Source organism: Toxorhynchites rutilus, chromosome 1 (genome assembly GCF_029784135.1).
Source record: "Toxorhynchites rutilus septentrionalis strain SRP chromosome 1, ASM2978413v1, whole genome shotgun sequence".
Taxonomy (NCBI): Eukaryota; Metazoa; Arthropoda; class Insecta; order Diptera; family Culicidae; genus Toxorhynchites; species Toxorhynchites rutilus.
In genome coordinates this window covers 6,173,727-6,194,632 of record NC_073744.1, presented here as the reverse complement: position 1 = coordinate 6,194,632, position 20,906 = coordinate 6,173,727, and the positions used below count along the sequence as shown (strand labels likewise).

At 38.1% G+C, this 20,906-nt stretch overlaps 1 protein-coding gene across 1 annotated transcript in view; it reads left to right on the top strand.

Moving 5' to 3' along the window:
* Positions 1-20,837, top strand: part of LOC129778079 (matrix metalloproteinase-2-like) — a 34,030-nt gene extending 13,193 nt beyond the window's left edge. Inside the window, exons 3-8 of the mRNA XM_055784744.1 lie at positions 8,330-8,445; positions 9,265-9,426; positions 9,489-9,775; positions 9,832-10,329; positions 20,354-20,467; positions 20,532-20,837. Coding sequence (XP_055640719.1) covers positions 8,330-8,445; positions 9,265-9,426; positions 9,489-9,775; positions 9,832-10,329; positions 20,354-20,467; positions 20,532-20,794 — 1,440 coding nt within the window. The 3' untranslated portion in view covers positions 20,795-20,837. The remainder of the gene's footprint in view (positions 1-8,329; positions 8,446-9,264; positions 9,427-9,488; positions 9,776-9,831; positions 10,330-20,353; positions 20,468-20,531) is intronic.
* Positions 20,838-20,906: the final 69 nt, after the last annotated feature.

The following is a 20,906-nucleotide window of genomic DNA, read 5'->3' as shown; positions in this document are numbered from 1 at the left end:
ATTAACGTTAACTTTATTTCATAAAAACGTGACCTGTTTTCTGATTTGGCACCCTTCCTGAAAGAGGCAGTTCTACGTCAAAACAATATTTGATCAAAATACGTATCCTGTTATCCATTTTCTATACGAATGCTCAGGTAGTGACACTTAAACAACTGTAGTTTGTGGACAAATAAACGAAATGTCATGAAACTTCACGCACAAGCTAGTGACAGATGAACCTCTCGAAATGAATGTTGTTCATTTTTAGTGGAGTCATCTGTTGAAAAATCCCGGGACTTTTTAGCCCATGTAGTAGTTGTGAAAGTTTACGTGTGCATATCGCGTAATTATGAAATAGTTTTGATAACTGTTTTTGTTGCGAACGGTCTTTGATGATCTGCATACGAATTAAATCGGAAATTCTCAAAGATTTGTGTGACACGTTGTTCATTACGATTTCCTAGAGCATTAATCGAGGAAAACTGGAAGAAGGAAAAAAACCGGTGCGATAGATGATATTCCAAATAAATAGCCGTATGCATCATCCTATGAGAAAGTTGATTTTGTATCTTCTAATTATTTTTTCTAAAGACCTCTATAATAAATTACGCCAATTTGTATATTGTTCTCACGAGGTAAATCTTAAATCGACCTTTTTAGCTACAAAACTACTCAATCCTTTGGCTTTTTTGATTTTTATTCTGTTGAAGTAAAAATCTGGAGAAATAAGCATTATTTCAAAAAAACAATATCAGACAACAATGGGTGATTAGCTATTAAGACAAAAAAATCACAGAAGGGTTATGTCCGAGACACGACCGCATAATTGACGTGGGATTCCGTACGGCTATCTGTTGATTTTGCATATGTTTGAAGAATTAAAGTCTTTGATGGTGATTTGGTGGCCCTGAAAAGGGCCGTTTTTTTTGGTTGTTGGGTATTGTTTGTTTACTCTACCAGTGTTAACAACTGAGTGATGATGACAGAAGGATGGTGCGTATCACGATAGAAGATGCCGAAGTGATGCCGAATAAGATATGATGAAAGCCTCCTTCTGTGGTCCTGGACGAGATGGCTCCTTTGTACTAAATGGATGAAATGGTGAAAATGCAGAAAAAAAACTCACCAATGTAATATAAGATAATTATCATTATCGAACACAATTATCAATTTTCTCTCACCAGAAAAACATGTCATTTCATTATAGAGGAACATATTTGAAATAGAAAAGGTTTAGGTTTGTTCAACCCATTTTCATTTTCGCTTCAAATCCAAGGATGTAATGTGCCTCAATGCGAATTTCAATTGGACTAACAGCACCTAATATGATATGTAGAGCATATGCGAAAATACTTTTTCGAATATTCCTCCACTCTTCCGATTTTCCTCTTCATGTGAGCTTTTCTCGGGTGAAAATGAACACAACAAAGCAAACAGCTTAAATCGGACGATCCGTTCTCGAGCAGATTGGTTTTTCTTTATGGAAATTGAAATAAATCGTTTCATATTTCAAGTCATTTTAACACAACCGCTAACCATATACAATTTTACACTTAAACTCGTGCTAAATGTTTCACAATGCATGATCGGTCATTGATATGAAACTTCACAAAGCAACCAACATTAATGTTCCAAATTTTAATGTTATTTGCTAGAATTAATCATATCACTCACCTTGCCTGCAATATAAAAATGTCCCTGAATTGCATATATTTGCAATGCCGATTTCCCCCAGAAACCTTGGTTTTGAAGTCTGTAGCTTCATAAAATATATAATTTTATTCATTTTCTCCGTAATGAATTGTTATGAAATGCCCAAAATGATTGATGCAAAACTCTCGTAAATCTATCAGAAAATGTCTGAGCAATAAGTGTGAGTACAAGAGGAAGCTTGTATCCAGTGTTGCCACACGTACAGATTTAGCTGGAATGGTACAGGTTTTTTCGTTATTTTTGGTACAGATACTGTACGGTATTTTCGTCAAAAAATACAGATTGGTACAGATTTTTTTTTACATTTGAACAAAGCAACATTGAGGTACATGACGACTTTTACGCCGCAGTATCGCTTGGTGCTGCTGATCATAAAAGCATTTACAATGGAATGATTGATCAGTTTCATATGCACGAAATTCCTTCCAAGGATCGTCTGAACGGATTCGCGTCGGACGATGCGACGTATGTTTTGTCCCAGATCGACAGATTGAATCGTTTGTTCCAGGCTGAAAAAGTTGAATTGACGATGCTACATGAAGAGCTGAAAGATTTTTATTTGATCATTCTCACTAATATCGGCGAGGAATCTTACGTTGTTTCAAGGTCCGATGCTATTAAATATGAAGATCATTTAAGTAGCGACATAAAGTTTAGGTTGGAATAGCAGCAGAAGAAATCATGAGAACAATGAACAGCGAAAGGCAGGTCATTTCTAAAGATATTTGTCGCAGTTTTTTCGTGGAGCTGAACAAACAAATGAGAAAAAGATTCGATTTTGATGATTCGACGCTCAAGTCTACGGCAATGTTAAATCCAATTTGACTAGCATTAACATTGTGTTAGAAGCGTTTCCAGGATTCTACAATGGGAATGTACAAGATGTGGAGAAATAATTCTGTAGCCTGAAGATAAAATTACTTCGTAAGGAAATCACAATTTCAGAAAACGAGCATGTGCAGGGTTGGTGGACAAAAATTGGATGCCTAAAAAGCATTGACGGTTCGCTAGCCTTTTCGGCGTTTCGGTGCCTTGTTTGTAACGCTCTCACTATGCCTCACTCCTAGGCAATTGTCAAGCGATTTTTTTCTGAATATAAAATTTTAAAAAACGATGGTATGCAATCTAGATTTAAAAAAAACTATGTATAAGAATCAAGAAACACACGAATGACTTGCCAATGTAAATGTAGTATTTGTAGTAAATAAATGAGTATTTTTTTAATGCCAATAAATAATTTTTTTTCTCTACAACGAATATTTTCGATGGCACAGATTTTTGCAAAAAAAAAAGTAAAAATGAGAAAGATTTTTAACCCTTCTGGTACAGATTTAAATGTGGCAACACTGCTTGTATATTCAATTTCGACCGCTCAAAACGAGGTATTTCCGTTTGGATAACGCAAAAATTTCATCAATCTATCATGAAATAACTGAGGAATAAGCGATTGAAATTGGACACTTTTCACGATGCGTTCGATTTTCGTTTTTCAATTTGTACCCTCAATATGTTCCCGTAAGATGTAATCCTACGTCAAAAGTGATTAGTTATTAAGACAAAAAAGTCAAAAAGTCTGGATAATTTAAAAAAGCAGGAACATTGACAATACATTCTGTCGAATGTATACCGGGAATTTGTGTTTTCAAAGAAAATGCTTATTGTTTGTTTGTTTGTATTGTATGTTGTATCTTGTATACTTATTACAGCGCGGACTCGATTATATACAGTTTTCGATTTCTTTTCACTGTATATAATCGAATCCTGAGTCAAAAACAATTTTTTAAACCTTTTTTTATATGTATTTTTCGTTTTTTGAATATAAAAGAGGAATTTGATTTTTGATTCATCCTCTTTAAGTCAGAAAACACCTTTCTCAAATGAAAAAAAAAATTATCCGGATTCTCTCAGGAGGTGATTGACGATCATATACTTGATGAAAAAAATGTTTCTACGCAAATGTTCGAAATTCAACAATGACAGAGTATTAGAACTTTTTTTTTTTTGTTTCGGACTCTGTTGCCTCAAACTGTCTCTACATTACAAAGTACGCTACGGAAGACGCTTCTGTTGCTTTCATTTGAAAGATGAGAAAATTTAGTACAGTTGAAAATTTGGATTTCAACAGTTATGTGTTTTGGTTTAGTATTCTTGCAAATGAGATGATCATGAACTGGGTTGTATTATATGTTTTGCAATAAGTTCATAATTTTATGGAGCAAAATTTCAGCAATATGGTATCTACCAGATAATGTTATTTTGATGAATCTACCAAAAAGAGCCGGTAATCTTCCCTGAAGATTTAGTCTCTCAGACTCGAGAAATGAACGGAAATGGTCAACATGCTGTCAGACACCTTTTTAGTCGTTCCATTTCGGACTGACATCAACGTTTTTTTTTTGTTAATCGATTTTTGTACAGTTGTTTGGGTATGTATGTTTCAGTACTACTCACTTGATTGCACGGTACGTAAATGCATTATTGTTTTCAATTCTGGCAGTGATCATTTGTTATGTAAGAGCTGGTTTTTCTTTGGTCAGTTTAACGATAGGTAGGACTCAAGCTCCGATCGTAATCACGAGTGGATGTCGTTGGTGGTAAACTCATCGATACTGCACTATCCAATCTATGTATACAAAAATCCCATTTATTTTCTGAAGAGGTATGCATAGCGCATTTTCACTTACCTTCTCGCTTCGCTTTCAAGAAGCGTGGAATCAATCGGTTCCTGGGCAACATTTCTCAGCGAGTCCCCAAGGGTCTGTCGCTGTTGCTGCATTTCTCTGCCGGCTCGTGAGCTTCTCAGAATATACATCTGGCGTCGTTTGGCTTCCTGGGCAAGCTGCTCTCGCAACATCGAGATTTGATTCTCCAAACGCAACATCTGCTGCCGATGGGATTGCTCCCTAGCGTCAAGCAATCGTTCGGCATGAATCTGCGCATTCCGGTAGCGTTCAATATCCCCGGAACCACTGCCACATAACTTACTCGGCGATTCTAGCATTTCTGCTCGAGCTCTTGCCAGCTCTGACTCCTTTTCGGCCAGCAAGGTTTCAAGGCGGCGTATCTTTATTCGCAATTCGCGACTCTCCTGTTCAATCTGAGTGTGATCGAGACCACAAGTGAACTTCATCGCTCCAGATCCAGTGAAGTCACTCGATTCCAACCGATTCGTATCCAACTCGTCGCCATGATCCGCAGCACTCTTTTCCGACCGATCGAACTGCACGTGACCCGCGAATTTGCTTGATTTCTCTATGCCCCGTCTCTCGTTCTCTAAGTGGCGAACTTTTTCATTCAGTGCTTCAACCTGGAAACTCAATTATGAATCATGAATCCATCTCGATATCGGATCGCTTAAACTCACCTTATTTCGAAGCTCGGTACGGTCTCTTTGGGAATTTACCAATTGCCTAGCGAGGTCCTGGTCACCACCAGAGCCGCCTCCGAATTGCTCCGCATTCTCCTGATTCCACTTAGCCAATCTCAACTGCGACTCCAGGGCTGACTTCTGCACCTCGCAGTCTGCTACTTACTCCTGCAGCCGTTGGACTTGATCCTGGGTAGCTTGCTGATTCCTTCTGAGTTCATTTATCGAGTGCTGTGAGGCCTCCAGTCGCTCCGAGAGTACTCTGCGCTCGTTCTCGCTGCTGGTGAGCGATTTCTGCAACTGTTTCAGTTTATCCTGTCCCAGCGCGAAAGCGTGGCTCTGGTCAGTGCTGTAGCGATGCAGCCCAGCTATTTCGCCTCTGAGTTCAGTCTCTGTTTAGCTGCGGCCTGCAGTCGCTCCTTCAGCTGATCCACAGTACTTTTAAGCGAAGCGCATCGATCCTCTAGCTGAGTGGCAGTTTGCTGTTGATTTTCCAATCTCTCTTGCGCGTTTCTGATTGTACAATCTTTTTCCTACAGTGCCATCTGCAAGCGTTGAATATATCCTTCCAATGCAACTCGTTGCAAATCCACTTTCGAAGCTCGCCCCTCCGTTCGCGATACTTCATCTTGGAGATGGCGCTTTTCGGATTCCAAGCGACAGACGCTCTGTCTGCATTTCTCCAATCGTTCCTCTAGCTGGCCCTTCTCCTTCGAGGTGCTGCCCAGTGATTGTTCGAGATGACTTGCCTTCTCTCGTGTAATGTTAAGATCTTCACTTTTTTGCCTCAACGTTTCTTCGGTTGCCTGCAAGGCGCTTGTCTTCTGCGCCAGCTTCGCCTCTAGGTTCGTTTTGTCTTCGTGTATAGCTCGATTATGTTGTTGTAATTTGCAAATTTTGGTTTCCAACCGCATTTGATTGTCGCCCTCTTCGTGGAGCTGTCGCAGTGCAAAGTTGCAGCTTAAAATCGTCCCGCTCCCGTTCGATCTGAGCAACTTGCTGCATTAACGTATGGACCCCCTTCCGGACTATCTCCGGATCGACATCGATCAGTGCATTATCCCCGGATAGACTACGTGTATCGTGGTGACGATGATGGTGGAAGTCCTCCCGCTCCCGCTCCTCCCGATATAGTAGAGGAACATCTAAATTAGTGGATTTTAAAAACATTTTGGAAGTGGAAAACTTTAAAGTTAATAATCTCCAATGTGTTATTATTAAATTCATCCTAATAATTTATATTAAACTAGATTGTTTATATCAATTAAATTGAAGCTCTCTAACGCTCTACAATTTGTTCTTTGACACCCAACTTCTATCCTTCTTAATTCGGCTGCAATATCGATATAAACAATTCCTGGTGAAAAATCAAGCAAAATCTTCAGAAATCACGATTTTTATCCCACTGCACATATAATAACCACTTAAATTACACCTTAGCGTTGAAAAGTTATATTTCCTCTTGAAATGAGTCATATTTGAAATACAAAAAAAAATCCAAACTGTATATAATTGAGTCCAAAATTGTATATAATCGAGTCCAACCTGTATATGTTTTTAATGAGAAGTCTTATCTAAATTCATGTTATCGCCTTCAAAATAGGCCTCTTCTGAAGCAATACACTTTTTTACCCTTCCACAAATTTGGCCGTTAGCGATGAATTTTCTCTTTCAAACGCCCCATAACGTCAAGATAATGCTCTTTATTGACCATTTGGCCCTCCGGGAGGAAGTCCGAATGGACAACAAAATTCCAATCCATATCAAAAATCACCGAGAAAAAAAAGTTAACTTGTTCTCAATGACGCTGTAAACATACTAAATACCAGACCGAGCTCAAAATTAACACTAATACCAAACACAGTAGTACAAAGTTAAAAAAAATTGAGAAATGTTCATAGGGAAGATTTAAAATTACAAATTCCCGGTACATATATTAGGCTGTCAAAGAAGTCCTGCGGATTTTTTTTTTGAACTTTCATTTGTTCATAAAATTAGTTACAATCATCTGTTTTAAGTCAAATATATAGAAGCTCGCTTCCTTATTGGCAAAAAACTCGGATAGCCAATTTTCAAAGGCCTCTTTTGTGGCTAACTTCTGACTACCTAGCTCGTTCGCCATGGACAAAAACAGGTGGTAGTCACTTGGTGCAAGGTCCGGACTATACGGCGGATGCAAAAGAACCTCCCATCCGAGCTCCCGGAGCTTCTGGCGCGTCACCAAAGAAGTGTGTGGCCTGGCGTTGTCCTGATGGAAGACAATGCGGCCTCTGCTTATCAAAGATGGCATCTTCTTCATGAGTGCTACCTTCAAGCGGTCCAGTTGTTGGCAGTACAGGTCCGAATTGAGCGTTTGGCCATAGGGAAGCAGCTCATAATAGATTATTCCTTGACAATCCCACCAAACACACAGCAGAACTTTCCTGGCCGTTAATGAGGGCTTGGCCACCGTCTGAGCCGCTTCAGCGGGCTTCGACCACGACCGTTTGCGCTTCACGTTGTCGTAATTGACCCACTTTTCATCGCCAGTCACCATCCGCTTCAGAAACGGGTCGATTTTGTTGCGATTCAGCAGCGATTCACATGCGTCGATACGGTCAAAGATGTTTTTTTGCGTCAACGTGTGTGGCACCCATACATCGAGCTTCTTTGTGAATCCAAGCTTCTTTAAATGGTTAATAACGGTTTGATGACTTATCCCCAGCTCTTGGCCGATGCTACGGCTGCTACTATGCCGGTCTTTCTCGGCTAATTCAGCGATTTTGTCGCAATTTTCGACGACAGGCCTTCCGGAGCGTGGCGCATCTTCGACGACCTCTACACCAGAACGAAAACGTTGAAACCATCGTTGTGCGGTGGAAATGGAAACTGTATCGGGTCCATAAACTGCACAAATTTTATTGGCAGCTTGAGATGCTTTTTTGCCTTTGTCATAGTAGTACTGTAAAATATGTCGGATTTTCTCTTTATTTTGCTCCATATTTGCGACACTATAAATCACGAACGACTTAACCAAACAAAACACTGTCAATGACTATATTAATACCTTTCCAACAAGCTATCGTATGACTCGATACAATGAATACAACTAGAACTACGCGCTTACGACGACACCTCGCGGAAATACCGCAGGACTTTTTTGACAGCCTAATATATATATATATATTTTACATACAATAACTCGATTATTCACTTCAATGTTGAGCCTTTGCTGGATATCCCCAATGACTTATTGTCTCTTCTGTCATGTCCGAATAATTCGTGAAGCTTATGGCATCGCCTCGTTGCGGCGTCGCGGACTTAATGCAGCACGACCAGTCTATCCGCCATCGACGGTACGTTATTGGATCGGAGAGCTGGAGAAAGAGGAAGATCACTTACTTGTAAGTATATTTCACGGATTTTGCTCTACTTTTTAACGCACATTGCTGAACGTCACCCCTTCATTGGCTTCATTGGAATTCAAGTTGTCTTATATCATAACCGAAGGTATGCGTGACCATCAATTAAATGAATTTGTAATTATCGCATGATCTCGGTCCGTAAGCTCATTTGCGTACCTCAATCAGCGCGCAATCATCAGGTGTCGGGCACTCGCCGAAAAAAAAAACAAAATAAAACAAAAAGGGCAGCGTTGATTCGTTGGAGGATCGGTTGCACACAATGTAGGCCCCTCGAGATCGCCTCGCTATACTTTCGGTGTCTCTTGATGCCCCGTAAAAGGAGCGTTCGGACGTTTTCCCAGTTCGGGGAGCCTTCGCCGCCTCCTTTGTTAATTGTGAACAGTGCCGTTAATGGTCCCCGAAAAAAAAGAGACAACAAAAGCTGGCCCAAGCCCAAGATCACCCAACGACGAGGCCTGCCTCGATCGATCGATTGTTGTGTTGTGTTGGAAAATAAAACACGGGTTGCTCATTAAAGGCGAACATAATATCGGCACAAGATAAAAACGGCATAATTAAATGAGACGAAAACTTTCACCGCAATTGAAATTATCGACGGCTGTTTTGATAATTTCTGCGCATAATAAAACCTTCCCTTCAAAAGGGAGGGAGAGAAAAAAAAACACAAAAAAGACAGGTGCAATTAATTTGTATTCGGCGGTTTTCCTCGGAGCCCTACATTGCAGACAGGGGGAGTGACCATTATTCATTGTTATTGTCACTTATTGCATTCAAACTATTGTTCGCATATTTTGCAAGCATCGCAAACTGGAGCAGCAAAGTGGACGAAGCTTCGGTCGCCAAGTTCATGCAGAAAGCCTTCAACGAGTGGGCGAAATACAGCAATCTGCGATTCGTTCGAGTGTACGATCCCTCGGCGGACATCATAGTAGGCTTCGGCAGCGGTTACCATGGTGATAAGTGAGCATTCTTGGGGGATTTTCGGCGTATGTTCGAGTAATGAGATTATTCCATATTTTAAGTTATCCTTTCGATGGACCTGGGAACATTCTAGCGCACGCATTCTACCCATACGAAATGAATTCGTACGGAGGCGACATTCATTTCGATGAAGACGAGAACTGGAAGGAGAACTCCACCCATCTTTCCGATGGGGTGGATTTCTACTCGGTAGCGATCCATGAGCTGGGTCACTCACTTGGATTGGCTCATTCGCCGGTGTATTCGTCGTTAATGTTTCCTTACTACAAAGGAATAACCCAGGGAACGCTTGACTATGACGATATTCTTGCCATGTACAGACTTTATAGTGAGTAAGTCACCCTGGTAGAATGAACCAAATAGTAATCATCCCAACCGTTTCAGTTCAAAACCCTTATATCACCGAAGATCCACCACTGGTCACAGAAAGCTCCAACGCCTTGGACGAAGAGTACGAGGACCCAACGGAATCCACACCGGATCCAGCACCCAAGCTGCCAGATTTCATTACGGAACCTTCGGTAGATGACGAGCTACCCCCATCAACGACCAAACTGTACGACCTGCCAATAACTTACGAGGGGGACTACACAACCGTCGATGATCACATCACACGCCACCATGGTGGAGTAACGCAGTCCGTGCCGGAGTACACCCGGATCCCGAACGCTTGCGTGGGAAGTTTCGACGCCATCGGGGTACTTCGCGGGGAAGTGTTCATCTTCAAGGGGGCCTACCTGTGGCGGCTGACGGAGAAGTATCGAATCAAGGAAGGTTATCCGGTGAAGATTTGGCAGGTGTTCCGGGGTTTCCCCCGGAATGTGACCCGAATCGATGCGGTGTACGAGCGGGAGTTCGACAACAGTGTTGTGCTGTTTTCTGGTAAGTAGACTGGGAGAAAGTCAAGTCCTGGACCATAGTGAATTTCCGTGGACTATTACTTTATTCAGGCTTTGACGCCACATGTCCATCTGTTAATCTCGACAATCCGGGAGATTGTGCTTTTAAAGAAAATACTTTATTTATCATCTAAATATATATTATCGCCTTCAAAATAGGCACCTTCTGAAGCAACACACTTTTTCCAACGAACAAGCAGAACAATCAGAACACTTTTTATAGCTGTATTCAGGAATTGTCCGCAGCTTACGTGCGAATTCGTTTTTTTAAGTAATTTTAGTTCCGGAAATAGGTAACAGTCACACCCACGCCTTGTTGCCAGTAACTATACGTCGGATGAACGTGGGGTCAACATTTGATGGTTCAAGCATGTCTTCAGCCACTTAATTGGGATGAAATTTTTGAAGAAAATTGAGCTCTCTTGACACTAGTCGTGCTGCGATTTTTCTCATGCTCAAAACATCAACCGAAATATGATGAACGGTCTCGTGAGAAATTGGGCCCTATTCTAAAGACCAGACGAGCAATTTGTTCCGTCTCTTCTGGGCTCCAGTCACTGTCGAGACGAGCAAAATATACAATTCCAGTGCGCGAGTATCATTGAAATGTTTTATTAGGTAGACTGGTGAGCTCTTTCATTTTTGACGGATACCAATATTTACATTTGGTTGTGATCATTTTTCGTTCGTTTTTGTTGTTGTTAAACTCATAAAATTCAAATTTATTATGATTATTTGAATTACATTCACATTGATAATTGATTTCGTGATTCACCTCTAGCTCTATTTTGTGTCCAGTGGTGTAAATGTGGTCAAGCATGGATCTTCTTCCTGATGACGATCAGGAGAAAGACCAAAAGGAGCTGCACAACATCTCCTTAACACATCGAAACATTCGGGACACCTCAAATCCGCTGTCGTTATCAAACAATGAGTAAGTTAAGTACTTTTGAAATTTTCATTTAGGTGCGTAAAATTCTTAAGATTCAGTCAATTCTGTATCTGCTGAATCTCACCAACAAAGATTTCAAGATTACGTGTAGAAATACGGATGTATTAGCTATCTTGAAAATCTGTGCTTCCCTTCGATTTGTTGCCACCGGAAGCTACCAACAATGCGTTGGAAATGACACACACCTAGGTTTGATTCAAACTATGGTTTGGAAGGTCCTGACAAAATTTCTGAAAGTTTAAGAAATTAAGATCTGCGCACAATGGATTGAATCAAAAATGTCGGATGAAGAGAAACAGAAGACTAAAATAAATTGTTTTTGTGGAATCCCTGGCATCATCCAAGTTATTGATGAGAACTAAGAGTACTAGAAGCGATATTATCGATTGTTTTATCATGTTTATGATTTATTTTTTTCAAGGCTTGCGACCACGAATCTGTGATTCGATTTGTGGAGGCCAGATATTCGGGATCAAATCATGATGCCATCATCTGGAACATTTGCGCCCTGCGAAAAATGATGTATGATTTTTATGAAGGCGGGGAATGGCGAACTTGACTTCTCGGTAAAACTTATTTACATTTGCAATTTCAGGAGATGCGGGATTTCCACAGGAGCGCGTGTTGTTAGTGTCTTATAGGAATGCCAGAGAACTTCGCTATAGTCCAGCGAAGCCAGCATCAATAATGTTTGTGTGGCGCTCCACAATATATGTCGAGTAATAAAAAAAAAAGCTTAAAAATTTGAAAGCAAGCTATTGAAATCATCATTGCTAATTGGTGATGATTGGTGATCGCAATGTGTTCCCGAACACGGACGCAAAATCTAGGCACCTGGGGAAACCGTTATAGCGAATACATGCAAGCTACGACTTCTTTTGCTTACCATGTTTTCAGTATATGGTAAGAAAGTTAGGGCTTTGTATATTTACGATGATTTCAACACGCGATTGGACCAAAATCATTGATAATCTTCGAAAATTTCGAGTTTGATTATGCATACAGATTATGAATACTGTGGATAATGGTGATGAAATCGTATCATTGATAATGTAAGGGCCAATACAAGAAGGATTTGTAGTATTTTTAGCGCAACACATGCTACTCATCGTTTATCTAGTTGGAAAAAAAATGTAAGTTACAACACTTATACCAAGCCATTCTTCAAAATATACTTACCACTTTGTAAAATGGCGATTTTCTAACCCTTTTAGCGTAGAAAGAATACGTGAAACCGGGAAATTTGAAGATAAATTCTGATTTTTCTAAAAAATTTGAACGACCAAAAAAACAAAACATCATCATTTTACTCGCTGCGCCATCTGGTCGTAAATCTAACGTAAATTCGTCAATAGCATCAGTTTCTGTTTTGCTTTCGCATGGAACAATCGTAAAATTGCCACATAACGATAAAAACGAAATGAATTTTATGCAAGGTTATATAGACTTTATTTCGTTTTCACCGTGAAGTGGCGCCCTCAGTTTCTATTCTGCGCATGGAGTGCTCATGAACAATCTCGTGTTATTCTCACGAAAACAAAAATGAATCATGTATCAAACATCTTCATTTGCTTTTGCAAGGCTACTCAAATTCCATCGGTTCGTTTCGGGACCACCAACAAGTTCGGAAGAGTTGAATTTTATGTTAATAACAATTCCATATTTATTCTCATAAAACCACACACTAACAAGAGAAACTTTCAGCAGTTTTTCAAAATATTCATTCATTCATGCATTAAGAATTGATTCAGATGCAATTTCAAATAAATGTTTACCGAGTCAACGGTAGTCCTACGTCTACCTTGCGGTTGTATCACAGATGTAACCCACTTCTTGTTTTTGTTTTTTCCTGGTGGTGAACATTTTTTATGAAATTCGATAAGATCATCTTCATTGACACCCTAATCTACAGCCATCACATGCCAAATCGATACAGTGGTTCTCGATTATCGTGGAGAGTGGTAGTTTTGATCCTCATCGCAAAATATTGAACCCGTATTTTTAGTTATCTTTATTAAGGTGACCATTTCTATTTTAGTGTGGACAGAAAAATTTTGTATTTTCCTTTTTTCCAAAAATTATTTTTTCCAGCAAATTCATATCTCTTTATCTCCTGGACCGATTCAAGTGATCGATATATCAAATTGAAGCCAATTAGCTGGTTTTTTTTGGAAAAAATGTTGGGCTTGCTAAAAAATTGGATTTTGTTTTCGTAATTTTTGAATGTATTGTTTTTTTTGACGTAGGACTACGTCTTTCATTTCTATACCGGGGTGTACAATCAAAGTTTCGAAAACGAAAGCGTTACGCCGGAGACCGAGATTTTGAGCGTTAATAGCTCCTAAACAACTGAACGAAATGGTATGATAAACACTTCATTCGAAAGATAAAATGTCTACGCGTTCTATACTTGTTACTTTTTGATCCAAAAACTTGTTTCAATAGTCTTAAAATTGTTTCAATAGTCGTAAAAAAACAGGCTATTGAAATCACCAATCGGTATATAAGCGAGCGCCGCTCGGAAATCCACTCAGTTCTAATTGAACAGCGATTGGAGCATGTTGTCGCTGTTGTGGTGAAGCTCTTTATTTATCATGAAAGCGCGGATGAACGGTGTCACCAAGAGCCTGTTTGTGCACCCTAGGCCAGAAGGGAATCTATCAGGAGGAGAGTGATGCCACAAACGGTTCCCTGGGAAGACATCGCTACACACACATATACACGCGCGGCTATTAACAGGTGGTTATCGAGTTGGCATTAACCACTGGTGGGCTTCCAGTATCGAGGAAAATGTGGAAATATCTAATCGTTACTGAAAATAATCTGCCAGTTTCTCTGGGAATTTAAAATTACATTCATGTGAAAGAGTTTATTTTAATGTTTTCTATCCATGTAACACTGTGACCAAATACATTTGGTTTTGTGATTTTTCAATCAATCGCAATTAACAGGATAGCTTCTGAAGATTATTTTTCCCCATCAGTAGGATATTTCCGTATCCAATATTGTATGCGCCCGCAATCGATTATTGCTCTGTCGCCGAAAATTCCGAGCTTAGAGAGTTCATTCCCCTCTAGTTTGCCTTCCAAATTGCCATCGTAAACCACACCTTCTCTCGATTCAATCACACACAAAAAGTATACTTAAGCGATATTCTGGTGGTGAGACACATTCATTTTTCGTGAGGACATCGACAAGACAACATCGTTGCCTAACGTGCTGGAGGAGGTGGACGGCGAAGGATCGACACATACACGCGCAGAATTCTTTCCGTTTGGATGCCATTCAGCATCGAGAAAGTTCCGGAAAGATCTAATCATTGCTGGGAAATAATCAGCCAGTTCCTCTGGGAGTTTAAAAATACATTCATGTGAAAGAGTTTATTTGAATGTTTTCTATCCGTAAAATATCCATATAATACATTTGGGTTTGTGATTTGTCAATCAAGTACAGTTAGCAGGTTAGCTTCTGAAGATTATTCTTCAGAACAAGGTTTTTCGTATCCTATATTGGATGCATAAAACCTTGTGCCTCCAACGTAACGCTCTCGTTTTCGAAGTCTCCCAAATATTCATTTATTCATTCATTCAGAATGGATTTAGATTCAACTTCAAACAAATGATCTCCAAATCAACGATAGTCCTACGTCACCCTTGCGGTTATACCATAGATATAACCCACTTCCTGTTTTTTGTTTACATAACTTTGGACTAGATTGCGCTATTTTTTTTCCTGAAAGCTGAGTTTTTTTTGACATAACATATTCCTAAAAACAGAGTTATGATATGATTTTTGTCGTTTTTGAATTATGATTTTTCAAAATTAACGTGTGGTTCAAAAAGTTATTTTTTTCTTCTTTTTCTCAAAAAAGACTTTTTTTTAATTCATAACATTCGAACTACTGAACCAATTTAGATAATCGATATATCAATTTGAAGCTAATGAGCTAGTCCACTTTGCAAAATTATCGCACTTGCAAAAAAATGGATTTTGTTTTCTTTATTATTGATTGTATTGGTTTGTTATAGTTTACATGGTTAAAGACAGACAGCGCTGTTTTTTAAAAATTTTTCTTGAAAGCTAAGGTTTTTTTTTGCATAACATATCCAAACATCAGAGATGTGATTTTTTCGTTTTTGAGTCATGATTTTTCAAAGTTAACTTGTTCTCAGACTAGGATCTATTTTTTTCGCGAGTGTGGTATTTTTTTTAAAAAAGGACCAGCTTGTTAACTACAAGATTATCTTAAGAAGTTATTGTTTTTTGAAAATATCATTTTTGTAAAAAAGGAAAAAACATAATTTCTCGGATCATCGGTTAACTTTGAAAAATCATTATTCTAAAACGACAAAATCGCATCTGATTTTTGGATATACAGGTCGGACTCGATTATCCGGAGACTCGATCATCCGGGATTCGATTATCCGGAATTGTAGACTCGATTAGCCGGAGTATTTTATTTTTGGTCTTTAGGAAATTTTGAAAAATTTGTATAATAATTCCATATTGAATAGCCAATATGGGTATCAAATGAAAGGGCAAGATGTCGGCCACTACAAAATGGTGAATTACATATTTTCTCAGAACCCCATCAATATGAGGCTTGATTAATAGAACACAGTTATTAATGAAAAATGCAAATCCAAAATGGCCACCACTACAAAAAGGCGCCATTTTTTTAAAAGCCCCATCAATATGGGTATCAAATGAAAGTGCTCGACTGGTAGAACACAGTAGATCATGAAAAATTTAAGTCCAAGATGGCCGCAGCTCATTCAGCTTGCCTTGTTTGTATGTATGTTTGAGTGTTTGTAGGATTGTCCCACATTAATTGAAATTTGACCCCGTTCCTGATCACTGATTGAACTGAAATTTGGAACATACATTTAATTCTACTGCCATTATAAAACTGCGTATTCCATGATCTTGAAAAATTCAATTTGGCCGCCGCTAAAAAATGATTGAATGGCTTGACTTGAAGAATACACTACACTATGAACAACATAAATTCGAAAAGGTTGCCGCCACAAAATGGTTGACTATGTATTTTTTGCAATCCCCTCAATATCGGTATCGAATGAAATGTTTTGACTAAAAAAATACAGTACATCATCAAAATATTCTCGATTTTCGATTTTAAATTTGTACCCTAATATGTTCCCGAAAAACGTAATCCTACGTCAAAAGTGGAAATAATAGATTTTTTGGACCACCCTAAAATTGAAATGGTAATCCCAACAAAAAATTGTAAGGGGTTGCATCTAGGACACGACCGCATATTTTCGACGTAGAACTACGCAATTATAATATGCAATCCATTTGTTTACCACTTCGAATATTATTTTATTTATTTATTTATTTTTTTGTCTGCATTATAGTGATTTTCAACTCAATTTGGCTGGTTCGTCACTTTTACTTCCATTTTTGGAAGAATGTCGGGAGTGAGAATTGAACTCGTGACCTTTACCGTGAGAGGCATGGATGTTACCACTACGCCAGATCGCCTCCTCAGTGAATATTATTTTAGGATACATAGAAATTTTTGTAATAGATTATGTTCTTCGTTACAAATAAAATTGATGAACGTCCTTTTTCGTTTGATATGATGCTTAGGACTACCAAAATATGTGAACGGAAAAATTGTCAAACGATCATTGTATTTCACATTTCCATCTGAAATTATTGTACGAGTACATCTCATGTTTACGTAGTTCTCGAACCGCGAAAGTTCATTCACATTTAGTATCTGAAATGAAGTTTTGACGTAGGATTACGTCTTTCGGGAACATATTGGGGTACAAATTGAAAATCGAAAAACGATCACATCGTGAAAATTGTCCAATTTTAAACGCTTATTACTCAGTAATTTCATGATGGAGTGATGAGATTTTTGCGTGAATCAGTTTCGGCACTTCATAACAATTTTTCACCTTGGATAAAATAATATATTTCACTAGCTAACCCGGCAAACTTCGTCCCGCCCATTTACTTGATTAATTCTCGAGTAATGCAGAAATTTGTGTTTTATTTGTATGGCAGCCACCCCTAAGAGAGGGGGAAGGAGTATCTTAACACCATAGAAACATTTATTGCATCCTAAAACCTCCACAAATTTGGTTTCATTTGCTTGATTAATTCTCGAGTAATGCAGAAATTTGTGTTTCATTTGTATGGCAGCCCCCCCCCCTTTGAGTGGGGGAAGGACTGTCTAACCATCATAGAAACATTTATTGCACTCTAAAACTTTCACATGCCAACTTTGGTTTCGTTTGCTTGGTTAATTTCCGAGTAATGCAGAAATTTGTGTTTCATTTGTATGGCAGCCCCCCTTAGAGAGGGGGGAGGGGTCTCAAAATATCACGAAAACCTTCCCCGGCCCCAAAAACCCCTACATACCAATTTTCATGTCGATCGGTTCAGTAGTTTCCGAGTCTATAAGAATCAGACAGACAGACAGACATCACTCCATTTATATATATATATATATATATATATATATATATATATATATATATATATATATATATATATATATATATATATATATATATATATATATATATATATATATATATATATATATATATATATATATATATATATATATATATATATATATATATATATATATATATATATATATATATATATATATATATATATATATATATATATATATATATATATATATATATATATATATATATATATATATATATATATATATATATATATATATATATATATATATATATATATATATATATATATATATATATATATATATATATATATATATATATATATATATATATATATATATATATATATATATATATATATATATATATATATATATATATATATATATATATATATATATATAGATGAAACTAACTATCGAACAATTGAAAAATGTCAACCCTTATCCTAGAGGAAGTACCCACTTCTGATTGGTCAAAATTGACGACACATGCGACGGCTTATGTACTTACTATTATTGGTCAGTTATTTCCTGATGGATTCACGAGATATTTGCATCAATCGATCTGAGCACTCCATAACAATTTATCACAATGGATAAAATAATATATCATATGAATCTACAATCAAACAATCGAAATATCTCCAAACGGAAATACCTCGTTCTGATTGGTCGAAATTGAAGATACGGAGAAATCGACATAGCAAATACATCAAAGTAGAGGGAACTTTTTTTCCCACCGAAATGTGTTCCCTATCAGAGACATCAAAACCAAGCTGCCTGGGGGGAATCAGCATTGCAAATACATGAATGTAGGGGAAACTTTTGTTCCCACCGACATGTATTCCATAACAGAGATTTCAAATTCAAGGTCAAATTCAAGGTGGGGAAAGTCAGCATGTCAATACCCTTGCGGTCGATAATTTATTAAACGGCGCGCACAAATGGATAGTGCTCATTATAATTAGCGTGGACATTGCTGATTGCATACCGTGCTGGCAAATAAGTTGGAAGCGATGAACGAGTGTTTTTTTTAATTTTCGTTCCAATAAAAATATTGAAGAATAATAAGAAGATTGAAGAATGATTTTGTTCTCCCAAGGAAAGCTCATACGACGAGAAACATTGTAAAAATGAAGGTATATTCGAAAAAGTGATTTCCCACATGCTCTACATATCGTATTAGGTGTTGTTAGTCCAACTGAAATTCGCATTGAGGCATGTAACATCGTGTTTCGTTGGGTTTAAAGCAAAAATGGAAATGGGTTGAATAAACACTCAGAAAGTAAAAATTATTAATGAAATTACCTTTTCCATTTCAAATATGTTTTCTCTATAATAAAGTAACACGTTTTTTTCTGGTGAGAAAAATTGATAACTTTGTTCTCTCGTGATACGCATCACCCAATGAATAATCACCATCCTTCTATCATTATCACTCGGTTGTGAACACTAGTGGATTGAACAAAAAATACCTAACAACCGGATAAAACCGCTCCTTTCAAGATCACCAACTCATTATCGAAAAGTTTAACAATGTTATTTTCCGAACATATCCAAAATCAGCATGCAACAGATAGCCTAACATAATCCAACGTCAACTATGCGGTCGTGTCTCGGACACAACCCTCCTGTGACTTTTTCCCAGGCTTCTCAGTTTAAAAGTACGTTTATGGGAAACATATTCCGGTCTGCACAACGACAAGCGATCTTCAATTATTCATCTCATGAAAAATAACATTTTATTAATTGTGATAGACGCGTAGAAATATTTCCTATCAATTGATGCAAACATCTTTCCGAGCTGTTAAGAAATGTTCGAGTTATACGCATTCGAAATACGGTAGGGTTAGCACACAAATAGGCAGAACAAATGTATGGGAAAAAGTGAAGTTCTTCCAGTTTTCATTAATTTAAACCGTATAGTAATTAGCGAATTGTAACGTATAGCATATCAAACGAATCTTAGAGAATTTCCGATTCGATTGGTATGCAAATCATGAGAATTCGTTTACAGTGAAAATAGTTATTAACGTTAACTTTATTTCATAAAAACGTGATCTGTTTTTTGATTTGGCACTTTTCCTGAAAGACGTAGTTCTACGTCAAAAATAAAGAAAGGTTCTGGGATTTTGCGATAAGGAACAAAACGGAAATCTGAGAACCACTATTTCAGTTAGGCATGGAATGGCTGTATTTATAACTATATTCCGCCATATCTATAGAACGCCATGACCGATATTTACCAAACTTGAAATACATGTTCCTTACACATTAGAGGTGATCAAAAGCGTATTAGAAATTGGAGGACAACAATTGAAAGGGGGAGGGGCTAAATTCCGAACATGTATAATTTCCTCTTTTTATATAAATACGCGCCTCTATCATAATTTGACCGTAATACAGTCACAAATGACCTTAAGCAATTTGTATCGATCATTACAAGTGGAAAAAATACCAGAAGTGTTGAAAAAAACATTATTTTCGTTCGCTTGCTTTTATGAGAATCGTCAATTGTGCAATGTCTCGTATATCAAATACTATAGTATTAAAATATGTTCTATTCAACAGGCAAACATTATTGGATTTTCGACGAGCTGAACTACCTTCATCCGGAGCCCCGCCCGATAACCGAGTTTGGCCTGCCGGAGAGTTTGGAAAAAGTCGATGCCGCCATGGTTTGGTGTAAGATACACTTCCTACCATCAATCATGTTTTCCTTCGAAAGAAATTTTTCCAATTCCCACAGCCAAAAACCACAAAACGTATCTCTTCGCCGGGGATCAGTTCTGGCGGTACAACGACACGGCCCAAGCGCTGGACGAAGGCTACCCACTGTCGATGGATCGATGGTACGGAGTGCCAACAAATCTAGACGCAGCCACGTCCGTGTCCAGTGGCAAAACGTACTTCTTCAAGGGCAATTACTACTGGCTGTACAACAACGAGCGTGTGCGCCCGGAGCGGGGCTACCCTCGGAGGACAGGTAACGTATGGTTGGGATGCCGCTGAAGAGATGTATTATTGAATTTATTAACAACACGGAAACAAACAACGAACCAACGTTCATTTTGAAAGAACACTCCTTGCATGCAAGTTAACGCACGCGAGTCAGCCGTGCGCA